At 34.2% G+C, this 24,030-nt stretch overlaps 4 protein-coding genes across 4 annotated transcripts; 3 read left to right on the top strand and 1 right to left on the bottom strand.

Annotated features, from left to right (window-relative positions):
* The first annotated feature begins 1,986 nt into the window (after positions 1-1,986).
* LOC130614390 (uncharacterized) lies at positions 1,987-5,277 on the top strand. The gene is made up of 4 exons (XM_057435821.1): positions 1,987-2,139; positions 2,677-2,932; positions 3,847-4,046; positions 4,811-5,277. Exons 1-4 carry the CDS (start codon positions 2,055-2,057, stop codon positions 5,080-5,082), a joined length of 813 nt encoding a protein of 270 aa, XP_057291804.1. The 5' UTR covers positions 1,987-2,054; the 3' UTR covers positions 5,083-5,277.
* Positions 5,278-7,883: 2,606 nt separating this feature from the next.
* On the top strand, positions 7,884-9,770 carry LOC130614315 (retinoid-inducible serine carboxypeptidase-like). The gene has a single exon (XM_057435743.1). The coding sequence runs from the start codon at positions 7,990-7,992 to the stop codon at positions 9,316-9,318; it is 1,329 nt and encodes a 442-aa protein (XP_057291726.1). The 5' UTR covers positions 7,884-7,989; the 3' UTR covers positions 9,319-9,770.
* A 5,186-nt stretch (positions 9,771-14,956) lies between these two features.
* Positions 14,957-16,986, top strand: LOC130614521 (uncharacterized). Its single transcript, XM_057435948.1, has 2 exons — positions 14,957-15,116; positions 15,242-16,986. The coding sequence occupies exon 2, from the start codon at positions 15,253-15,255 to the stop codon at positions 16,576-16,578; it is 1,326 nt and encodes a 441-aa protein (XP_057291931.1). The 5' UTR covers positions 14,957-15,116; positions 15,242-15,252; the 3' UTR covers positions 16,579-16,986.
* A 4,216-nt stretch (positions 16,987-21,202) lies between these two features.
* Positions 21,203-24,030, bottom strand: LOC130614604 (uncharacterized). Its single transcript, XM_057436040.1, has one exon. The coding sequence runs from the start codon at positions 23,738-23,740 to the stop codon at positions 22,043-22,045; it is 1,698 nt and encodes a 565-aa protein (XP_057292023.1). The 5' UTR covers positions 23,741-24,030; the 3' UTR covers positions 21,203-22,042.

Consider the following 24,030-nt stretch of genomic DNA (forward strand, 5'->3'; position numbering starts at 1 on the left):
TAAAGTTGCAATGTTAAAGTATATTAGTAATAACCATAAAGAAGGAGAGTTACGTAATGAAGCATGTCTAGCAAATGATGATGTTATTAGTAGAAAAGCATATGATGTTCTGAGAAGAAAGCGATACTAACAAATATGTAGATGTAGCAACGGTTATATTAATATGATAAACTTTTTTTCATCCTTGCTAGTGTTTTGCTATTTTTTGTGTCTGTAGCTATATTTATGATAACATGCATCATATTTTTAGTTTAGGCTTACACGAAATTTGCGAAAGCTGTTTGCATAAGTATGCATCTCATTAAGATTTTAGCTCGATTTCGAAACTATAATGGCGTTTTTTATTTAAGCGTAAAAATGCTATTTCTCGTTAAGCCGGAATAAGTTACCTCATATTTTAAACAAGAGCTACCATTTTGCTTACCTTCGGATATGTAAATTTACTTCTTTTTTTCGATCTAATATTTTATACAGAAAGGCTTGTTTATCAAGTAGGCGTTGAAGAAATTCCTGCATGGAAAATTATATTTCTGTATGTTAACCCTATTCGGTCCGGGGTTTTTCGAACATATTATGACCGGGGGGGGGCGGATTCCGCCCCCCCTTAATAACTTTTCATAGGGTTGTTCAAATTGAATCAAACTTGGCACACTTATAGTACGTCATAAAAGGAACAAAATGGCGCCAAAAAAAATTTACTTGCGTCAGCACATTTTCTGTGACGTCATCAAAAGCTTGAAAATTGTTAAAAATGCCACTATCTGCTTAAGATATAATTACTTTTGTTCTAGAGCGAATTTTTACATTCTGTTTGGAGTTTCTGAAAGCTAAATAAAAGTTATTTAACATATCTTCCGGTTTTTACATGGATCGGATGAAAAATTGCCAAAAATTGCCCGAAAATCCGTTTTTTTCCGATTTTCGGGTAAAATCCGACAAAATCGGGAAATCGGATTAGTCACGGGTTCAAATTATTCAAAATGATTCTTCTTGATGAAACAAAGTTGTGTTGCAAGTTTCAAGTTCTAAGGATAATCCTAACAGGAGTTATTATATTTTCCCCATTATAAGGACTTCATAGAGATTTTTAGGGGTAGTTTCGAGTAATGGCCAATATCAAAGCCTCTGAAAGGTATGGGACCTAAAAAATTAGCATGCAGGTGTCTAATAGATAAATGTTGAAACTCAGTAGGTATCATAGCCATATAACAAAGCAATCAGGAGTTATTAAAAAAAAACCGTCAGGGGGGGCGGAATCCGCCCCCCCCCCCGGACCGAATAGGGTTAAAGAAGATAAAAAGTTGTTTCTCAAGTCTCTTGGATTTTTAAAAAAATTTTTTTTTTCGTTCTTGAGATATTTAGCTTAAAAGATTTCCATCTGACCTTATGATATCATCATTAATGATGTCATAAGGTAGTAAGCATAAATTAATATTTGCATTATCTTGCAAATTTACAAAATATCAAAAACCTGACCTGTTTTTGATATCTTTCAATGCAGGAATTCCGTGCGTAAAACATGTATGTTTTTTGTAAGAATAACAAAATTATATGGAAACGAGGTTGCCTTTTAAATTACGCTCCTCTGCTTTTTAGGAGAAAAATACATCAACTTCCACAAAGGCTTCTTTTTTCGACTTGATTTCTTTTGTACGGAAGCTTCTAGAGAGTGTTCTGTTGTTTATATTTTTACCTACTAAAAGCACGTGCGTAGCCATTGTTCTCGATGCAAAATCACAACATTACGTTGCACGAAGAATCGTTCATTGACGTCATTTGACTTATAATATTTTCATAAGATACTTCAATGTAAAAGTTCACAAGAATAAAATTTTACCATTCCTAAGAAAAACACGTTTTAACGATAGAAAACTTAATGTCAGTTTTCTACGAAACAAGGTGTAATTAATTTTGCGTTTGTGCACAAAAAATTTATCGCAGTGCAAACAAACAGCAACAAAAACAAACAACAACAACAACGTTCTGTGAAAAAAAAACTTTAATATTTTAGTTGTATTTCATACTGCTCTTCCTGTTTTTTAGAGAAGCGAAAAATGTACAATCAAGGAGCTTCACCGGCAACGGTTTTGATCCAAAGGCCTCCACCCAGTGTCAATGAAAAAGCGTTAAAAATCATTGGTACGTTGGCGTTCTTAAATGTTGGTAGATAATTCTCTCTTTATTAGTCAGGGTGTAATTTAGTTTTCTCAGAAGCCGTTAAACGTTTTTTCCCAATTGAAATTTGCCCTGCATGTTCCAATTAAAGTTATATTTACTCCAAAATATGGGTTTTTTTAAGCCATTTGATAGAATTTATTATTAAAAGAAACGCCCTTTTATTTTTTAATAGCCCCTCCATCCTTCTTCTTGATATGGAATCTTTAAGTTTATTGAGAGACGAGTATCCAGCATTTAAAGTACAGCTACTGTCTAACATTCTGCAGCGTAGCCATGTCTTATTGAATTATAAAATTCCTCACTAGTTTTGTTATAAACAGAGTGCTTTGGTGAAAACAACTTTGAGAACATCAGAACATAAAAACCTGTTTAAAATAAGACCATCCAGTAGATGCAATGTAAGGCACCCTAATCAGTAAATAGTTTTTGCTTTACATTTACCAATAAATTAAATATTTCCGATATGTAATCAGTAAAATCAAAAAATTTATACATTAGGTATTATCCAGCTACTTGTGGGAATCGCAGCGGTGGCTATTGGTATTACAATGTCTACAATCAATACTTCGTACTGGCTTGTCAACATGCGGAGCGGAATTTGGATCGGTGTATGGATTATCATAGCCGGAATACTTTGCATTAGCATCACATCATCTTCTCACAACAATTGTTTGATTGGCACAGCTATGTTTTTCAACATCATCGCGATTATTGGAGCAGTGGTGGATGGTATACTATTTGCAATTGCTTTATGGTGAATAAACTTTCAGTATTTTTCTGTTTAGTAAATTGTTAGTAGACCATGTGGAAATCTCATTTAGGAGTTGCCTTTCTCCACAGTGTTGCCGAATGTGGTTTGAGAAAAGACAGTGCTGATTTTTTTCAGCCTTAGCAAACAGCAATGTCCGAAATGGTAACATTATGAAGTAATTGCGGAGAAACCATTTAAAAACTAAATTCAGGAAAAACACATGTTCTCAGAAATCACGACTTTATAGCAAAACTGTTTATATCTGCCAAGCCATTCAAAAGTTACTAAAGGTGGCATCATTCATCCCTTTTATAAGAATAATTGGTACGCAGAAAGTCCAGCAAAAATAGGGTTAAGATTGATCACTAGCACCTTTTGCATGAAGAAGGGTAGTCAGCATATGTTTGACCAAAACCCCCTTAGCGACTCCTCTATCCATGAGGCCCCAAGCTGTAGAACCGCACCCATTTTGGTTTGACCCCATGGGTTAGATCATTTTGTTGAATAAAATCTAAATTTATTATTACTAAAATTGTTTACCCAGGATAAGCTCTTCAGTTCCTATCAACGAGGATCCTGTCAAGGGAGTCCTAGTCCATTTAAAGGTCCCATTTAAACTACGAAGTCGTGCAAGCACAGAAATCGCTCAACTAGACAAAAGATATCAATCCTATTCTCATGCTGAACGTTCAGCAGAAAAGATGGATTCACACTTCCGTGGTATCGGGGTTTGAACCCAAGACCTCCTGTATTGCAAGCGAACAGTCTACCAGAAGGCTACCAGTTTGATTTTTTAGTACTCTGTCAATTGGACTACCACTATGCAGATGATAGATTTAAGAAAGAGAAGGAACAATGCGGAGAATGAAAGACTTAGAAACAATTAAACGTATGGAGTTTGTACTTTATATTTTTAGGTATTTCACTAACTGCGAAACTTACAGCTACTCTTACTACTACTACTACTACTACCGCAGCTACAGTACAGCGTGCAGGTCGGTAACAGGTGCTATCTTTTTTGGCGTACTTCTTGGACTTATGGTGTTGGAGTTTTTCCTTGGGTTAGCCGCTTCCATATACTGCTGCAGTGGCTGTTGTGGCGGTCAAAGTTCTCAAGGTATTGTTTTTTGACGACGCATTCAGGGTCTCTTGACCGATGACGATGATGGATAATACTCTCTAATGATACTAGGTTTTAGTTCAATTTTTTACTGATGTTTTAAAATAACATTCACCATCCGTAACTAGTCCATCACAAAATATTCTTCTCTATAATAATAGCCGTCGTCTGTCTGTTTGTCTGTCTGTCTGTTATGGAAACACGAAATGCGGTGTTTAAAGGACGGGCTATCCTGTGGATTTTTCCACGGATTAATGACTACTCTATTTAGTAATAACCGTTTTCTGTCTGTCTCTGCACAAAATAGTACCTCAAGTAGCGGGACACACGAAATGCGGTAAATAAAGGACAGACAAACCCTTGGATTTATCCACGGACCACCGACTAGTCTAGTATAATAGCCCTTCTTTTTTACGTAGGCACACGACAACAGCCGACATGAACGCCGATGTGTTAAATAATTAGGCAGGAAATAGCATATCACGACGGTTATTTTTTCTGACGTAAAAAAATTGGATTATAAAGACTGGTATAACAACATTCTCGACCCCAGAGCTTTTTCAAATAAATCTCGAAGTTTTATATTTAAGAGGTCCGTGGACGACAACAGTATAACAGCTTAAATTTTGATTTTGCCAATACAAGATTATAATTTCTTAAACATTTAAACATATTTACATTTTTTGTTAATGCTGTCGTTACCATCGCAATAGTGTATTGTACCATTAATACATCTAATATTTTTAAATTTCTCTACTAAGGAGTCGTTATTCACCAACAAACACCTAACTACGTTGTCAGCACTTCTGGACAAACTATGTATCCTGGACAACAGCAACCTGTCTCTAATCCTTATCCGTATAACACGGCATATCAACCGACGTCTCCGCAGTATGTCGGTGCTACATATACCAATCAAGGTGGAAACACTAACGTGGCATACTCCACTGAAAAAACTAGTCTGTTGCAGGGACATCAAGGAGGACCTGCGTATCAGCAGCAATATCAAGAAGCGCCGCCATCATATAGTTAGGGGTAATCGTTAACTTTTGTTACAGAGAAGAGATCGAAGAAAGAAAAGTGGAAAGTTAACTTTTTTAAGTATTGTTTTTTGTTATGTGGTAGCGATAATTAGATTTAGTTCTAGAAAACTTATAGATTTATTACATTGATCCTAAAAACATTTGTACTTTGACATGGATTTAAATTGTGTTGTTGTGGAATAGAATTTATTTGTTTGTTTTTTCTGGTAGGTTCCATATATAGGCAAAGATTATTGTGCTTTCGTGCTGCACAAGGCAAAATATAATGCGAAATCTTCGACATTTTTTTTGAGTACATTGAAAAATAAATGTGTATTTTTTATTGTGCTACCATTGTCCTCATTTCAAAATTACTATCTAACGAAGTAGTACCAATCTTCTTATTTCAAATTCAAAGCTTACCTGTCGGACAAAAAACAACCCCCCAAAAATATTATTCCACTTCTCCCCCCCCTCAAAAAAAAAAAAAAAAGTTGCCTTTTTCCCTTCGACTTAAAGCAAACCAATGTTCAATTTTTAGCGCGTTTTTCATGCATCCTGTCTAGCGGATACTGCTCTAAACATACTCTTTTTCAGAAGCGAATAAAATATCTCTCGTAACAGAAACCTTGTGTAGCGGAAAGCTTATAACAAGAAAGTCTCTCTAGCAGAGGTCAGTTTAAGGTGTTACCTTAAATTATTCCCTACAAATGACATAAGTCATATGTTTGCAAGATGTCTGTTTATTTTACTTAAAGCGATATTCTATGATGTCAAAATATCATGTCTGTGCTAAGACAGACAAACCTCAATGTCTTTTATGAAGACTTAAGTCTGTTTTACACATTACAATATATTGTCTTGAGATACTTTTTGTTTATTTCGACACAGACACCACAAAGAGTTTTTTAGCGATATAATCCAGTTGAGTGAGAACTTCTGTGCAGCGGAGAGGTCTACTGAGAGAGGTTTCGATTTATATTTCATATATTTTTTTCGGGAAACCGGTTGATACAATGAATATTTGAATTTTCAATCCTTATTTTTCGTGATATTGCTTTAACAAGACGGGATATCGAGAGGTATATTCTCTTTTTCCATCGAAGACTGAAGACAAGTAAAGTAGAGAAAGAGAAGGCGGACAAGAAGATCTATCTGGAGTGAGACGAGGCACTTCGATCATACAAGCGCGATTGCGCTAGCTTGAAATTGTGGTTTCCCCACTTTTTTTGTGTACGGTATACTTTTAATACACAACATGTAACCGTGGCAAGGGTTTATTACAAAAACTTCACGCGTTCAGTACCATTTTATGCTGAGAGTGAAAATGTGTAGCAATCTCGTTCCCAAAGCTTCTTTTTTGGTTTCTAGATATGCGTGCTGGTGCGAAAGAACTACCCACATATCAGAAAGCGGATAAAGTCCTGGGGACGAGATTAAATGAGTGGTTCTTGAGCTTTATTTATATATTTTGTAGTCGAGAGGAAGAGAGCAGAACATAACATTTTCTAATTTTTGCTTAACTAAGAATTCCAGTATAATTTTTCTTACCCACCAGAATATCTTGAATTTGAATTTTAGGGATTTGCTCTGACATTTGTTTGCGTTTCAGCTTTCCTTTGACTTAATTTGATATCCTCGAAGAAATCTTAGTTAACTAGGCTACCTATTGCTACAAATTGAAACAGATAAAGGGACAAATTCTGCATTTATTGATAAAAAGCAATCAAATTCCAGTACGTACTTTATTCGTAGTAACTTTCGAGAAACAAAAGAAACTCTATATTCTGCGACCTCGATCCCAGGGCCCGTGTAGCGCGTTTTTTGCTATAGATGAAACGTACGATGGCCCCTATAGCTCACGTTTCTTCCAATTTAAAAACAGTTCTCTACTATGTTCCAAACAGTTCTCTTCTGTATTCTCACACTTCTCTTCTGCATTTTGACACTTCTCTTCAAACTTGGCTAACAGGTGCTCAATTTACGAATAAAAATGTTGTTATTAAAACATTGTAGCAGGTCTCGAAGCATGTGGATGAATAAAATAACACGAATCATTTCAGATCAGTAGCAAAGTAATTAATTTTATTTATCAAGAGACACAATAAATGACAAAATAGATGGCTACCGAGAGTCCTCAAAATCATGGTGGTGTCAACCAAGCAAAGCACACGTCCTTTCAAAAATGTCAGGCTAGGATTTTAGATTAAAACAATACGTATTTTGTTTAGAACAATAAAGAAATAATGGCCAGCCTGGTAAAATTTTGGTATTCTTAACGTGCGTATTAAAAATGATATAAACGAATGCCTTAAACGGATACGTCATTTATTCACTCTCGTCTCCCTAATATATGAAAAACGCAAAAAACCTGGAAGTGACGGGTCGGTCATTAATTCAAAAAACGTGAGTTAGCGAAATCTAGCTCAATCAATATTCCGGACCGGAATTGGGTCTGGGAATTTTTTGAGTTCATGGAAGAAAAGTGTTTCGAACGGAAGAGAAGATTTCAGAGGAAAGAAGAGAAGTGTTTTAACTAAGAAGAGAAGTGTTTTGACTAAGAAGAGAAGTGTTTTTATTAAGAAGAGAAGTGAGCCATAAGGGCCATCGTAGAAACGCATGCGCCTACTAAAACCCTGAAAATTACTTTTCTTCCTCTGTTATTTGTAGAGTTATTTGAACTTGCGAGAAAATTACCCGAGATTGTTTATACGCGCGAAAAATATATATGCCAACGCAAGTGGGGGACAAGCGGAGGGTAACAGTATAAGCGTATCACGTGATCCGTTTGTTTATAAACAGCAAGTATTAAGCCATAGCCTAAGGCAACATCGCCATTCCATCAGTCGGCAAGCAAGCGACTGTCACAAGACACATGACCAGTGACTACTTTCTGTTTTTATTGAAGAGAAGAAACAATGTATTCTGTTTACTTTCTTACTTTTGCTTCGTTGTTTTTTTGCTTCGTAAGTTATACTGATTCTGCTGCTTCATTTAATAATAAAAACAGTCAAATTCCTGATGAAAAGTGGGGTTATCAAACTGTCCGTGAAAATGCTCACATGTTTTGGTGGTTATATGGGGCAGAAGATAAGGAGAGAAGGTTAGACCTTCCCCTTGTGCTGTGGCTTCAAGGGGGGCCTGGTGGATCTGGTGTTGGGTTTGGTAACTTTGCAGAGCTTGGACCGTTAGACATAAATCTAAAACCAAGAAATACAACATGGCTAAAAAAAGCGAATCTTCTCTTTGTCGATAACCCAGTAGGTGCCGGATTTAGTTATGTTACTAACCCTAGTGCTTACACAAGAAATGTGAGTCAAATAGCCGATGATCTTTTTGTTCTTCTATCACAATTTATGACAACATTGCCAGTGTTTAAGACAATTCCATTTTACATATTTTGTGAGTCCTATGGTGGCAAAATGACAGCTTATTTTGGACAAAAGCTTTATCAAGCTATACAGCAAGGACAAATCCAGGTTAATTTTAAAGGGGTTGCATTGGGTGATTCATGGATATCTGCTGTTGATTCTGTGATAACATGGGCACCCTATCTTTATCAATACAACTTATTGGATGAAAGAGATTTTCAGCAAGTAATGAATATATCTAAGAAAACTGTACAAGCTGTAAATGATGGAAGATATCTAGAGGCAACGCATTTATGGTCTGTAACTGAAAGTATGATTGATAAATTTACAGATAGTGTCAATGTTTATAACGTACTGCAACATCATGCACCTCCATTTCCCAGGCAGTCATCAAGAAGACTGCAACGTTTATATGAGCAACATGTTGGTATATACTACAAACAAAGTTTAGCAGATTTAATGAATGGACCAATCAGGGAGAAGTTGCAAATTATTCCTAACAACGTGAAGTGGGGAGCCCAATCAGGTGATGTTTTCTCGTATCAGTCAGAAGATTTCATGAAACCTGTTATTAAATCTGTCGATCAACTTATCAATTATGGTTTAAAAGTTGTTGTGTTTCAAGGCCAACTTGATATGATTTGCGACACACCAGGTGCTGAACTATGGATCAAAAAACTTACATGGCCTGGTCTCAATAATTTTTTAAATGCAAGACGCACGCCTCTTTATGTTGAAGGGAAAGGGCAGCAAACACAAGCATTCCTAAAATCGTATGAAAACTTTAGTCTTTATTATATTATGAATGCTGGTCATATGGTACCAACTGATAATGGTGAAATGGCTTTACAAATGTTGAGTCAGATAATAGAATAACATTTTTTTGTCTTTGTGTTTAATTTGTTGTTGCATGTTAGTTCTTGTATATGTTTTAATGTGCACATTTTTTACAATTCTTGCCAAAAAAAGTTTTTTTATCTATAAATATTACCTACATCTCATACAAAAGCGGTCCATGTATGCTTTGTTGGCATAACTTTTGCTTTTAGTGATGTCATTAAACCTTGTACGATTGACGTGCATGACACAAGACTTATAAAAATCATCCCTGAAATAATTATTGTGTGCAATCATTTTTGGTTATATCTGTGTTTTTAATGACAATTTACATTTTCAAAGGGTAACTATTTTGTTTCTGTTTTTCATTTACTTGAGCTTCAGGAAATTTGAAGTAAAATTTTTGAATGATATTTTTTATTTATTTAGGCCTAATTTAGTAAGTTTGGTGAGAATCAAGAAATAAATATGGCACATTCTTTTTACTGATATACACTGCTTAATTGGTATGTAACTGCATAATTTCGCATAGTTTTAAACTTGTGAAAACTACAAAAGTTAAATTTTTTGTAGTGCGTAAACGGGTGTTTATTGGAAAAAGTATTAATGCCCTCGGCCGTGTTTGGATTTCATTTTCAGGTTTTAAAGTGGTTAGACTATTTCAAGGAATAATTATAATTAAGTACTGATAAAAGTAATATATCTAAAAAAATGCGAAATAGTGCCTTTATGATGGGCGTACCATTAATAATGATACAATGGTGAGGTAGCATCAGCATGATGAATATACAATGGTGGTGTAACAGCAGCCTAAGATTTTTTTAAAAATTGTTTCCACAAGTTACATCTGTATGATGAATAAAAGTATTAGGTACCACTGGGTAATGTCTTAAGGTTATTAACAAAAGTATGCCAGGCAAAGTATTTTAATGAGTCAATAAGGGGCAAAATTTGCAAACATTTTATATTCTCGTGTCAAAAAATAAATAAAAATGAATGACTGTTTTTGCTATGATGTTGTAACAATAGATGTTTTTATTTTAACCAAAGTTGTTGCAAGTTTTTTTAAATTGCATTTACTTGACCCTGGGAACGGTCCAAAACATGCTAACGTCGCCTATTTTTTTACGAAACGATTCAGCTGGTGTTTAGAGCTTGTATAGTGTAAATTGATCCCCTCAGATGTGTAGCAATTTTGTGTCTTGTAAATTTTTTCTCCAAGTTACTAAATTTTTGATACAAAATCGGTAAATCCTTTAAAAGGCGTCATAAGGCCGTTTTACATTACAAAAATATTTTGCTGACAGTATATTCCAGCAATATATGGCTGGCAATATACTGTCAGATGAAAATTTGTGATTTGAAGCAAAAGAAATTCCTCTGCTATATTTTTAATTCAAACTCAGTTTAAATTAAAAAGTATTGCAGGATATTGCGAACATTTGCGTCAAATTTTTTCAACAATATCAGAGCAAAAGAAATGTGATTATAATTGCAGGTCGTTTTCACATTACATTAATGTGGAAATATTCTGCGTTTCTATATAACATATTACTGGCAATATAATGCGGTAATTTGAAACGGCCTTAACCGTAGGGATGAATATATATTCTCAAGAGAGTAAGTTTTACAGCCGAATATTTTACGAGTATTATGATACTTTTCTACATTAAATTGCTCATTGTCTGTTTTTGTGAGCCGGAAATGGCAGCTGCAAGTAGCGACGGGTGAACTGGCGTGGATTCTCAACTAGCTTACGACTAGTCTAAAATAAACATTCGACCCCCGGTTGACACAAGATAACACGAATGATAGGAAATAAGAAGCACATGGATTAAAAATTCCAATATTTTTCCCGTTACTAGGGGTAAATTTTGCATTTTAATTCACATGGATAGATATATAATTTTACAGAACTTCTAATAAGAGTAATTAAGTTTCAAAGTCAATTAGCATTTCAAAAAAATCAGCTGAAAGCGTCACATTTGGATGGTTTAATGTTATCTAATTTTTACATTAGTTACAAGCAAAGCAATGCTTGATGATGTAAAAGATCAATACGAGGCTGACTTAATATTTTTCTGTTCAATTTTTTTCTCCATGTAAACATAACACAAATGAGGTCAGGAGACTTCGATTTAAACAGTATTAACCGTATTAAAATACACAGACTTTAGTAACATTATGGCCTATGAAAGCTTGTCAAATATTAGATGGAGTGAAGAAAGTTTAAAGTTAAAAGATTTCGTGTTAACGTATAACTTACCACAAATTGTTTGCGCCGACAAAGGACATTATGGATCTAATGGTAACGACACATTTTCCTTTGGACAGAAGCTAAAATTACATTTGGTTACCACCGAATTCATAGCGATCTGTTACGACACTAATTACGCACCTCATGAGATATTTCTACCATGCCAATAACCTGTGTAACTTTTAATTCGTGAGAAATCAAGCCACTGTACATCTGTTGCGGACATCACAAAGCTAAGCGTGCGCCCGGATTATGTAATAACACAAAGTGCGATTTCCATTCATATTAGTGAAGGAAGAAATAGTCTTCATATTAGGAAAACAGAAAGGTAAGAGTCATGTTTCGTGCTAAAGGAAACGAGTTAGTCACACCAGCATTGTTTAATTTTTGACAATGAAACAGGAGATATGTTTGAATTGCCATTCAATTGCCAAGCAGTATTTCAACCAATCTATCTTAAGGAAACATGTCTACTGAATCAAACTTTACCAAAATATGCTACCAGATTCAAACGATCAGTTTACTTCAAGTTCGTTAATTCTCAGTTTTGTTATTATCAACTTGGCATCTTGAAATGCAAGGAAGTGCAAACGCGTCAATATATTGTTGTTTCGAGCACGAAACAAAGTTTTAATTACGTTTTTCGCATACCATTAAAAGCTGAAATGACATTCAAAGTTGCTGAAGGTACAACAAAGCACAATAATGGATATGAAAACATACGAAGAAACTATCAAAACATTAAAGGAATTGAAAATGAAGTAAAAAAATCATGCATCAATAAAATGTTTCAAATTTTCTCACACCATCAGGAAAATACCGATGGTTGTTTAGATAAAAGACTTCATCCAGGAATGATTAAACTTTTACTCAATTGGCTATGGAAAGAACCCTGTGGGTCAATCTCATTGGTGCCAACAGCTAAGCCGTGAGAGAAACAGCAAAAAGGTATATATATTACAAAAGCAGAAAACACTCCGCTAATTAATCCTACTTCAACTGGAGAATCATTGATGAAAGAGAATGAATATCTTTCACCAGTGCATCCTACCTCTTTGATGGCAACAAAAAAACATGGTCAGAATGACCATAAAAGATTTGCACCTGCTAAAGATATAAATATGAGAAAATCCTGCAATGCAGCAACAAATAACCCTCCTTTACATTTGCCACAAAGGCGAATACCTAGGACAGGTGTTCAGAAAATATATACACCTGTTATGTCCTACACGAGCCCGAAAAAATTGCTCATTCAAAAGCGAAACACACTTCATTTGGGATGGAAAACAAAAAAGTTACTAAAGGTGATCACAGAACGTTTACATCCTTAGAAGAAGCAAGTGTGAAACAGGTATGCGTTGCATTAAAAAGACTGAACCTAGAAAAGCATGTCGAGACATTTAAGAAAAATTTAATCGATGGCCGGTTGCTATTTAATCTAACAGAGGATGATTTTAAAACGATTGGATTAAATTGCTTAGAAATTACAAAAATTCAAAGTTTTAGAAGGCTTCCAAAAGTTTCTTAATTTTTCTCTGTAAAGTGTTAATGAGATGAAAAAATCGTCCCCGTCTTTTAGAAGCCAAAGACGAATTGCTTCTTTGTTTTTAGCTGTTTGTAATGCAAGTTGAAAACGTTAGAAAGCAAACTTTCAAGAAAGAGATATTTTTTTGTAAGTAATAACATAATAATTTAAGATGTCATTTAGTAGCATTTATTCCCTAAAAATATAGGCTATAGCCAACACAGTACGGCTTGGTGAGAAGTTTGATTGGACAACAATTTTTCCTAGTTTAGCTCACTCAAAGATATGATTAATAACACGTTAAGTTTTGTTGAATACGTGTAGTTTTTTACAGTTGCTACATGTAACATGTGGAAAATGTTAATGTTTTGCTTAAGTAAGAAGAAATTTCATAATACTTTTATATTTCCCTAAAGCCGCTTCAACGTGTTGTTTATCCATAACTGATAAATTTCAAATCTCCAATCAAATCTTATTTTAAATTTGAAATAGACCAGGTTGTAATTGACCGGTTTTATTTTACTTCATCATTTGTTTTGCTTTTATCACAAGAAAAGCCCGCGATTTTTGAATGAGCTATACGATTGGCTATTTTTTACAACTTAAGTAATTGTCGATTTTATTTTATTGTTAAGAACCTGATGTTTTATTTTGATTGGTTTACATTTTACTTACAAAGAATGGTTTTTAATCATATAATTATTTTGGGTTAATAAGCCCTCGTATTATTTGTAATGTTGACAAATTATCAGCATTACAAATGAAACTAGACTAGTTTAAAGGGGGATTTTCACGAAGCGAATTGAGCGGCGAATTCGACGGCGAATTGTATCTGAGCATGCGCAGTTCGATGCAAAATCAAAACAAACAAAACTGCTTTACCGTGGTTAATATCGGGAAACCTTTTGTTTTGAGCGCAGTTGGCCTTACTCACCTGGACAAATATAATTAATTCTCAAATTATTTAAGAGGGTAAGACGTGACCACGCCGACTTTGTGCTGATTGGTTAATTGTAATTCAGGATTTGCTATTAGATGGATTTGAAATTTAGGGATTTGCTCTGATATTTGTTTGCGTCTAACTTTTGTTTAAGAGAAACTGAATTTGATATTTTTGGTAAAAGTAACAACGAAAATTTTGCTTTGATTATTGAGATTTTTTTCTAGGAAGCGACAGATCATTTAAAAAAAAAAATAAAAAAAAAAATTCAAATCCAAATATTTCAGAAGAAAAAGTTCGTATTGTTTTCGCCTATTTCTTCTCTTGTGTTTACAATTTTGGACGAGATTAAATACTGGCTTTTTTTAACTCTATCGTGACACTACTTACATTCAAAAGAATCACCAGGCTAATAAGCAGCGTAAAAAGACACTTGGTTTCACTAAGTCTTTAAATGATGAAATTTGATATGATGAAAGTATTTAGGTTGCATTCTAGCATGGTAAGGCGTTGTAATAGCTGATATGTTCATATTTTGTAAAAAAATATCTTTCGTCGCAAATAAAAGAAAAGCTGGAGGTTTCCTCTGTATTGTCTTGGAACACCCGGGTGTTCTTAAATCCCTTCCCAATAAGGAATTACTTTATAAAAAATTAACGGGGAACCTTTAGATATTTTAATTGACAATTGATGGGTTAAAACTAATTAACTATCTGTCATTGTGCGTGTAAATTCCACCTCAATAATGTCTTAACAAATACCTTTTGTAACCCTTTAAATCGTTAACATCATGGTTTATTTAAAAACACAATGCATAAAAGGCGTTACATGAACTTCGTCTGACGGTAATCTGTCATGGCCTGTCAAGCTTTTCAGTATCAGCGAACAATATAGCAATAGGACGATTAGAATGATCCATAAAGAAGTAATTATATTAAATCAATTCACGTAATTATTTTTTATAAGTTTAATAAGCTTGTTTTGTTCATGAAGGAGCAGATAGTTGGTAAACAACACAGTAAAGCAATGAAAATAAAATTTTTTGTAAAGTTGCATCCTAAATTACTTGTTTAAATCAGTAATCTGTGTGACACTTTTACAACCAGCTTGTAATGGTAAGGAGAAGTTCTCTAGGTTCTGAAAGCGTCTTGGTTGTCCAAACCTTGTAGTGGATTCTGCCAAATACGATGTCAGCGATTTGTAATGCTAATTCTTATATTACAATGCACTTTTACTTTAGAGAAATTTACCATGTCTTATGAGGCGTTACAGGATAATAAAAAGAAAGCAGAAAGTCTATATTTAAAGGATTTCGTTTCCAATTACCAACTGCCCCAAATAGTCACTGTGGAAACAGGGTATTACGACGCAGATGATGGTATTGCTTTTAGCCATGGAGAGAAAATAAAGCTTCATTCTGTCGAAAAGCAATTAACAGCCTGTTGTTATGATAAACATGAAATATTCCATCAGATACCAGCAAAAACCAAGGAATTAATAGCACTAGAAGAAGATAAGTTATACTGTGAAACACTCGGAGAGTTAATCACACTTATACCACTTCCAAGATATACAATAATTCAAAATGGATACTCTCCACTGCTGAACAATGGTGAAGGAGGAATATGCATTGAAAGTGAAGATAAGTTAGAAATCTTAATCAACAAAGATGAAATAGCAACACAAAAACAAAGGAACTTTTTGACTCTACGCAATGAGGAAGGAATAGTGTTTGACCTATCTTTAAGTTGTAAGGCAGGATTTAAACCTCTTTATTCACCAGAGAACTATTATCTCTCTGACATACTACCAACCAAGGCAGAAAAGTTAGCACGCCCAGTGTATTTTAGGTTTAATAATGCGCACAGTCCACAATCAAACCTTCGTGTCTTGAAATGTGAAGAAGTACGTAACATGGAGTTTGTAACCGCTTCCGGTGAAGATAGCACAAAACAAAATAAAATAAGTGTGCCGCTGGAGTTCCAAATTAAGGTGAAACTTGTGGAAGATGCAAGGAAAGTTGACAGGAAGATAAAAGATGATGGACCGAGAGGCCAACATGTTAAAGAAATTGAAAAATATGTAGAAACGCCTGAATTTGATCAAATCTATGAACAAATTTGTGAAAAGAGTGCACCTATTACAAAGCAATCAACACCTTCTCCGTCTATTTTGGAAAAAATCAATTTTTTTGCTTCAAAACAACATTCTCAAACACAAGAGTCAGAACATCTTGTGAGTTCAGAGAATATATATACACCTCTAGTTGGTATTTTCCAAATTGATGACCCCAATGGCCCAACAGGAACCCAATCAGCCGCGATGAAAAACATACCAATGGAGAAAGATGATTCACAGAAAAAAGTAGCTAAAATTGATAACATGACTGTTGGAGAGATTTGTCATGCATTGAAAGAGTTAAAATTGCAGAAACATATTAAAACATTTAAGGAGAATTTAATTGATGGTCAATTTCTATGCAGTCTCACAGAAGAAGAATTCAAGGACATTGGATTAAACAAATTTGAAATAAAAAAACTTCTTATTTACAGAGATGGATGGCGCCCAAAGTTGTAATAATACATGCTGATCAGAGAATTTATGTTTTAAAAGCGTTGATAAGGATATGTGGGTTAAATAAACTTTCTTCGTAAAGTAATGACTTATCTAATCGGGGAATATTGAAATTTTTTTGCTCAGACGTATTTCAAGTGCTTCTAAATCGATAACCTGCAGTTTTTAAACGCAATTATTTAGATGCTAGAACTTGCATCAACAATTATATTAAAAATATGTATGGTATACGTAAAAAGGTCCAACAATAAATCAAAATCAATCAAAGAAAGTCTTCAGTTCAACATGAGAAAACAAAATCAAACACAGTGTACAAGGATAGATATGCACTTTATAAATGTCTGGATCAACACTTGTTTAGTTAATACTCCTTGTGTATTTTTTCTTAAGTAATGAAAAAAAGTAACGAGATTGTTGTAGTTGGTTTGAGGACTATAAATTTGCTATCTCTACGAAATTTTAACTTTATTTGACTCCAGGAAGACCAGCTACATGACCGTGCTTCAGTTTTCATTTCTTTTTTAAAAAGAGGATAGGATACAGTAAAATAAACAAATTATAGTAGCCTTGTATATTTGTTACATAGTTTTGATTTTCTTAGCATTTAACGACTTTTACATGAGAACTAGTTGTTAGCCCGTAGAAAAATCCACGGGTTTGCCTGTCCTTTTTATACCGCATTTCGTGCGTCTCGCTACTTGCGCAGCTAAGCTATCATTTTTCGTGACAGACAGACGGACGGACAGATGTATACGGGTATTATAATATAGACTAATCGATAACGCCCGTGGAAAAATCCACTTAGGCAAAAAAAACAATGGAAAAATAGGTTGTTTTAAATTTTTTCTGACGTCAGCAGTACAGAAAACAAAAACAGTACAAAACAACTTAACGTAAAATATGAAAAAGTAAGGCTATTAGCTAGCTAGCCTTCAAAATATTCGTTCCTAGCCAAAGATTCTAAAACTGGTGCGTTTAAGATCTGTACGTAGTTAAAAAATGTGGCAATATATTTCTCTTCACATTTTAGAACATAAAAAAAACAAATATTACAAATATAAAAAGCTTATAGAAGACAAAAAGGTGAAACAGACTTAGAAACAACACTGACCACCATTACTTTTTAGAAACTAAAATGGCCATCATGTTTCTTCATTAGCATGTCTAGGCCGTGAAAGTCTTGGATTGGTTTTTCAAAGAATCAAGCGTTTTGATTGGTATACACGTGCGAGCGGTCTAAACAAAGTCAGTTAAACTGTCAGTAAAACCAATCTATTTGTTTTCTGTGGCTCCTGAGCGGAATCGGCGATTAAGGTCACGGGGGTAAATTATTATTAAAAATGGCGCATTAAAATAATGAATTCATTTTAATCACTTAATTCATTATTTGAATTAGAGGTTTATCAATTAAATTAATTAAATTATGTAAGGAAATAATTTATTTTAACCAATAATAAAATTTACAATTGAACAACCCCCTGGTTTCTAAAAATTCGCGGAAAGATCAAAGGAACATCAGTAACCCTTTTGAACAGACAAAATACGGCTATTTTTATGGAGATGTTAAAGTTTGAAAAGTATAGATTTAACTGCTCTTTAAATTAAAGTAATCATCAATGGTTTGACACCGACAAACATGCAAAATGCAGGCACTAATAAATGATACTGGTCGTCAGCCGGTGGAAAAAAACTGTAATTTGCGGGATTTTGCCCGATGTACATATAAAGCCCCCGCGTCGGAATTTCGTGAATTTCCGTTGTCCTGCTAGTGTAATGTAATAAAATTACTTTGAGGGGGACCTGAAATAAGCTGCGACGCAACCATTTTAAACATGCAAAATGCGACTATTAGTAAAGAAGACTACAATCGTGGTCACAATATGTTGGGACAAGACAGCGAATTTCGAAGTTCGCCACCACAAGTAATTGCGTAGGCTCATTCTATATTGGATTCACACATCTTAAACTTTTCAATGTTCAGAGTGGACTTAGAGTGGACTTAGAGTGGACTTCGGATCTTAGGTTATTTGGTTAATACAAAATTCTTAAAATGTGCTAAATGTTGCTGACGTCAGCAAGGCCATTAATCACGAATTTCGGGGCCTTCGTGGTCCCCGACGTGAATTATGTCGGTGTGCAGGCGTGCTAAAGAATGCGACTAGCAACTTTTCAACGGTCTCTGCCTAACCTGAGTATTGACTGTTTTGTCCGTATTTGGATAATGAGTAAAAAACTGCCTTAGTCTCAATATATTTGTCCACGATTGTAGCCGTTAACCCATTGAAACCTCCACAGTAATACGCACGATATACTCCTTTTAATATATTATTGCACAATACGTGGCCTCGCACTTAGAACGAGACATTTGTTATTTTTCTGCGATTTGGAAAAGGACCTGCGTTAGCAACACGCAGCAAAATATACAGGAGATAATTCACTCTCCGTAATAACCCGAAAACAAAACTGTTAGTTCTGCCGTAAAAAGTATTTTCTCCATAATATTTGATTTGCATGTCACGGTAAACAGCAGGTTATCATCAGGAGGAAGTGTGTTACATCTTAATTGCAGAGACAAACTGCTATTTTAATCGCAAAAAATTTACTCGATAAATTAAAACTTTATAATCAATAATATTTACTACATTAAACATGGAGGATAAAGAACATGAAACACGAAAAGACAAAATAAAACTACTTTATCACACATATATATATAACTAAAAATCACACATTATAAACATATTTATATTTCTAGATACGTCTACCATACACTTATAGTACGTCATAAAAGGCACAAAATTGGCAGCAATAAATTTTTGCTTACATCAGCAACTTTTTGTGACGTCATCAGAAGCGGTGGATTTCAAATAAAGGTTTCTAAGCGCCGAATAAAAATTATTAAACATATTTTCAAGTTTTTACATAGTTCGAATTAATAAACAAATTCATTTTTTAACAGGCAATCGGATTATTTAGTTGACCAAAATTTTCAGGAAGGTTTTCCTCGACGAAATAAATTTGTGTTGTAAGTTTCAAGTTCTAAGGATAATCCTAACAAGAGTTATTATATTTTGTCAATTATAAGGATTTCATAGAGATTTTTAGGGGTAGTAATAGCCAATATCTAAAGGTCTGAGAGGTATGTGACGTAGATATTTGGCATACAGGTGTCTAATAGATAAATATAGAAACTCAGTAAGTATCATAACCATTCAGTATAGCAAAAAATAGTTATTTAAAAAACCTGACAGGACCGAATAGGGTCAACATACTTTTTTGTACATTTAAAAAGTGTTACTGAATAAGATATCAATTTTTTTTTAATGCATACAAAACTTGTCTTTTTTGATTCACAAGTTCTTTTTTAATGTTCACTGATGATAAATAATGTAAAATAATGAAATGTAATAATGTAAAATAATGAATTCATTTTAATCACTTAATTCATTATTTGAATTAGAGGTTTATCAATTAAATTAATTAAATTATGTAAGGAAATAATTTATTTTAACCAATAATAAAATTTACAATTGAACAACCCCCTGGTTTCTAAAAATTCGCGGAAAGATCAAAGGAACATCAGTAACCCTTTTGAACAGACAAAATACGGCTATTTTTATGGAGATGTTAAAGTTTGAAAAGTATAGATTTAACTGCTCTTTAAATTAAAGTAATCATCAATGGTTTGACACCGACAAACATGCAAAATGCAGGCACTAATAAATGATACTGGTCGTCAGCCGGTGGAAAAAAACTGTAATTTGCGGGATTTTGCCCGATGTACATATAAAGCCCCCGCGTCGGAATTTCGTGAATTTCCGTTGTCCTGCTAGTGTAATGTAATAAAATTACTTTGAGGGGGACCTGAAATAAGCTGCGACGCAACCATTTTAAACATGCAAAATGCGACTATTAGTAAAGAAGACTACAATCGTGGTCACAATATGTTGGGACAAGACAGCGAATTTCGAAGTTCGCCACCACAAGTAATTGCGTAGGCTCATTCTATATTGGATTCACACATCTTAAACTTTTTAATGTTCAGAGTGGACTTAGAGTGGACTTAGAGTGGACTTCGGATCTTAGGTTATTTGGTTAATACAAAATTCTTAAAATGTGCTAAATGTTGCTGACGTCAGCAAGGCCATTAATCACGAATTTCGGGGCCTTCGTGGTCCCCGACGTGAATTATGTCGGTGTGCAGGCGTGCTAAAGAATGCGACTAGCAACTTTTCAACGGTCTCTGCCTAACCTGAGTATTGACTGTTTTGTCCGTATTTGGATAATGAGTAAAAAACTGCCTTAGTCTCAATATATTTGTCCACGATTGTAGCCGTTAACCCATTGAAACCTCCACAGTAATACGCACGATATACTCCTTTTAATATATTATTGCACAATACGTGGCCTCGCACTTAGAACGAGACATTTGTTATTTTTCTGCGATTTGGAAAAGGACCTGCGTTAGCAACACGCAGCAAAATATACAGGAGATAATTCACTCTCCGTAATAACCCGAAAACAAAACTGTTAGTTCTGCCGTAAAAAGTATTTTCTCCATAATATTTGATTTGCATGTCACGGTAAACAGCAGGTTATCATCAGGAGGAAGTGTGTTACATCTTAATTGCAGAGACAAACTGCTATTTTAATCGCAAAAAATTTACTCGATAAATTAAAACTTTATAATCAATAATATTTACTACATTAAACATGGAGGATAAAGAACATGAAACATGAAAAGACAAAATAAAACTACTTTATCACACATATATATATAACTAAAAATCACACATTATAAACATATTTATATTTCTAGATACGTCTACCATACACTTATAGTACGTCATAAAAGGCACAAAATTGGCAGCAATAAATTTTTGCTTACATCAGCAACTTTTTGTGACGTCATCAGAAGCGGTGGATTTCAAATAAAGGTTTCTAAGCGCCGAATAAAAATTATTAAACATATTTTTAAGTTTTTACATAGTTCGAATTAATAAACAAATTCATTTTTTAACAGGCAATCGGATTATTTAGTTGACCAAAATTTTCAGGAAGGTTTTCCTCGACGAAATAAATTTGTGTTGTAAGTTTCAAGTTCTAAGGATAATCCTAACAAGAGTTATTATATTTTGTCAATTATAAGGATTTCATAGAGATTTTTAGGGGTAGTAATAGCCAATATCTAAAGGTCTGAGAGGTATGTGACGTAGATATTTGGCATACAGGTGTCTAATAGATAAATATAGAAACTCAGTAAGTATCATAACCATTCAGTATAGCAAAAAATAGTTATTTAAAAAACCTGACAGGACCGAATAGGGTCAACATACTTTTTTGTACATTTAAAAAGTGTTACTGAATAAGATATCAATTTTTTTTTAATGCATACAAAACTTGTCTTTTTTGATTCACAAGTTCTTTTTTAATGTTCACTGTAAATCACCTCGTTTTAAATCAGTTTTTACGATATTTTTGGAAGCCAGCCTTCTCTAAAACTAACAATCTTTCTAATTTCCAAGCTACTAAATTCCATTTCTTTTAAGTCATTTTCTGTGAGTTTGCATAGCAACTGACCATCGATTAAATGTTCTTTAAATATCTCGACATCTTTCTTCAGCTTCAACTTTTTTAATTCATTGCACAGCTCTGCCACGCTCATGTTCTTTACCAGTGTAGGTGTGCTATGATCGCTCGGTTCAATAGCTGCTTGTGTTGTCAAAGGTGAAGAATCTTTCGTTTTTACATCGTCTAATTTTTTCGCGCTAATGTCTTTTGCTGATGTGGGATTCTCTTGTGTAGAACTGTTATGATCACTTAGACTATGCTTTGGTTTTGTCATCACAGGTGGAGGGTCTCTTGATTTGTGTGACTCTCTCGCGCTTATGTTCTCTGGCGTAGAATTGTTAAGATTACTTATACTAGGCTTTGGTTTTGTCATCACAGGTGGAGGATCTCTTGCTTTGTGTGACTCTATCGCACTGTTCTGTTTTATTGGTGTAAGTTTGTCACTTTGAGTAGGTTTTTGTGTTTCCGTCAAAGGTAAAGGGACATCCGTGAACATTGGTACAGCATATTCATTCTCGTCCAACGATGATAAAATTAATTCAGTGTATATATCTTCAGAGTTGGAGCTACACTTGCTTCTATCCTGCTCCTTCCGGGGTTTAGGCGTTGGTACCGAATAAGACCGATTTTGAGGTTTCGTCTTCTGATCAAGGGGACTTGAGAACTGCTCACTGTTTTCTTGTCTGGGCGGAAATTTTCGAACCATTTCAATAATGCAAGATTTTTTCATTTCATTTTCATTTTCTTTAACAATGTAATTCTTCGTTTGTATTTCATACTCGTTATAAGACTTTTTTGTACCTTCAGCAACTCTTACTGTGATGCCACTCTCGATTGGAATGCTAAAATCATATTTGGAGCTTTTCTGCATACTTGAAGCAACAACCACTGTCCTCGTTTTCACTTCTTTGCATTTTAAGACACCAAGCTGATAATAACAAAACTGAGGATTGACGAACTTGAAGTATACTGGTCGTTCAAAGCTGGCAGCACGGTTTGGCAGAATCTGATTTAACAGGTGTGTTTCTTTTTTGTAGATTGGGTGAAAACCAGCTTGACAATTGAATGGCAATTCAAACATATCTCCTGTTTCATTGCGAAAAGTCAAATAATCTTTTGGTTGACTCGTTGTTTGTTCAGTTCGAAACATGATTCGCAGCTTTTCGTTTTCTCTGATACGCAGCCCTTTTTTTTGATCGCCAATAGAGATAAAAATTTGACTTTGTGTTATAACATAATTTGGTAATGGATTTAGTTTTGCTATGTCAATAACAGAAGCACAGTGAGTTGGCTTTTCACGGATAAAAAACTCTACTGGTTCCTGGCAATGTAATGGTATTTTGTGGGGCAAATTATGCACGTTGTAACAAAGCGCTGTCAGTTCGTTTTTAACGGAATGCAACTTTAGTTTCTGTCCAGACCAAATTTTCTCATTACCATCAGATGCATAATGTCCTTCGTCAACGCATACAATTTGTGGTAATTTATTCTTTGAGACGAAATCTTTTAACTTTAAACTTTCTATACTCCATTTAACATTCGATAAACTTTCATAGCCAACTTTGGTATTAATAAACTCTGTGTATTTAGACATTTTTTGTGGCTTGCTCACAATAAAAACGTTACTTGTAACCGGTGATTTATCTGTATTGGATTGCAAACAACGTTAAAGCAAGTTCCTTACTTGCTCGAAGCATCCAATTTTTTTGATTTAACAAAACATCCTTGTTAAGGTAGAAAAATAACAACACAGAGAAGTTTTAATCTTGTACCCAGAGGCTCTTAAATTTTTTTGCAACAATTTAAAATACTTGCTTTACTTGCGAATAATATGCACTTTTTGATTAATCCTTGATGTTAAAAACATACGAAACTATCAGTATG

The sequence above is a fragment of the Hydractinia symbiolongicarpus genome, chromosome 11 (assembly GCF_029227915.1).
Source record: "Hydractinia symbiolongicarpus strain clone_291-10 chromosome 11, HSymV2.1, whole genome shotgun sequence".
Taxonomy (NCBI): Eukaryota; Metazoa; Cnidaria; class Hydrozoa; order Anthoathecata; family Hydractiniidae; genus Hydractinia; species Hydractinia symbiolongicarpus.

Coding starts and splice junctions, on each gene's coding strand:
- LOC130614390 (XM_057435821.1), top strand. CDS start 2,055: ATGTACAATCAAGGAGCTTCACCGGCAACGGTTTTGATCCAAAGGCCT. Junction 2,140..2,676: donor AAAAGCGTTAAAAATCATTG/GTACGTTGGCGT, acceptor TTTATACATTAG/GTATTATCCAGCTACTTGTG. Junction 2,933..3,846: donor CTATTTGCAATTGCTTTATG/GTGAATAAACTT, acceptor TTATATTTTTAG/GTATTTCACTAACTGCGAAA.
- LOC130614315 (XM_057435743.1), top strand. CDS start 7,990: ATGTATTCTGTTTACTTTCTTACTTTTGCTTCGTTGTTTTTTTGCTTC.
- LOC130614521 (XM_057435948.1), top strand. CDS start 15,253: ATGTCTTATGAGGCGTTACAGGATAATAAAAAGAAAGCAGAAAGTCTA.
- LOC130614604 (XM_057436040.1), bottom strand. CDS start 23,740: ATGTCTAAATACACAGAGTTTATTAATACCAAAGTTGGCTATGAAAGT.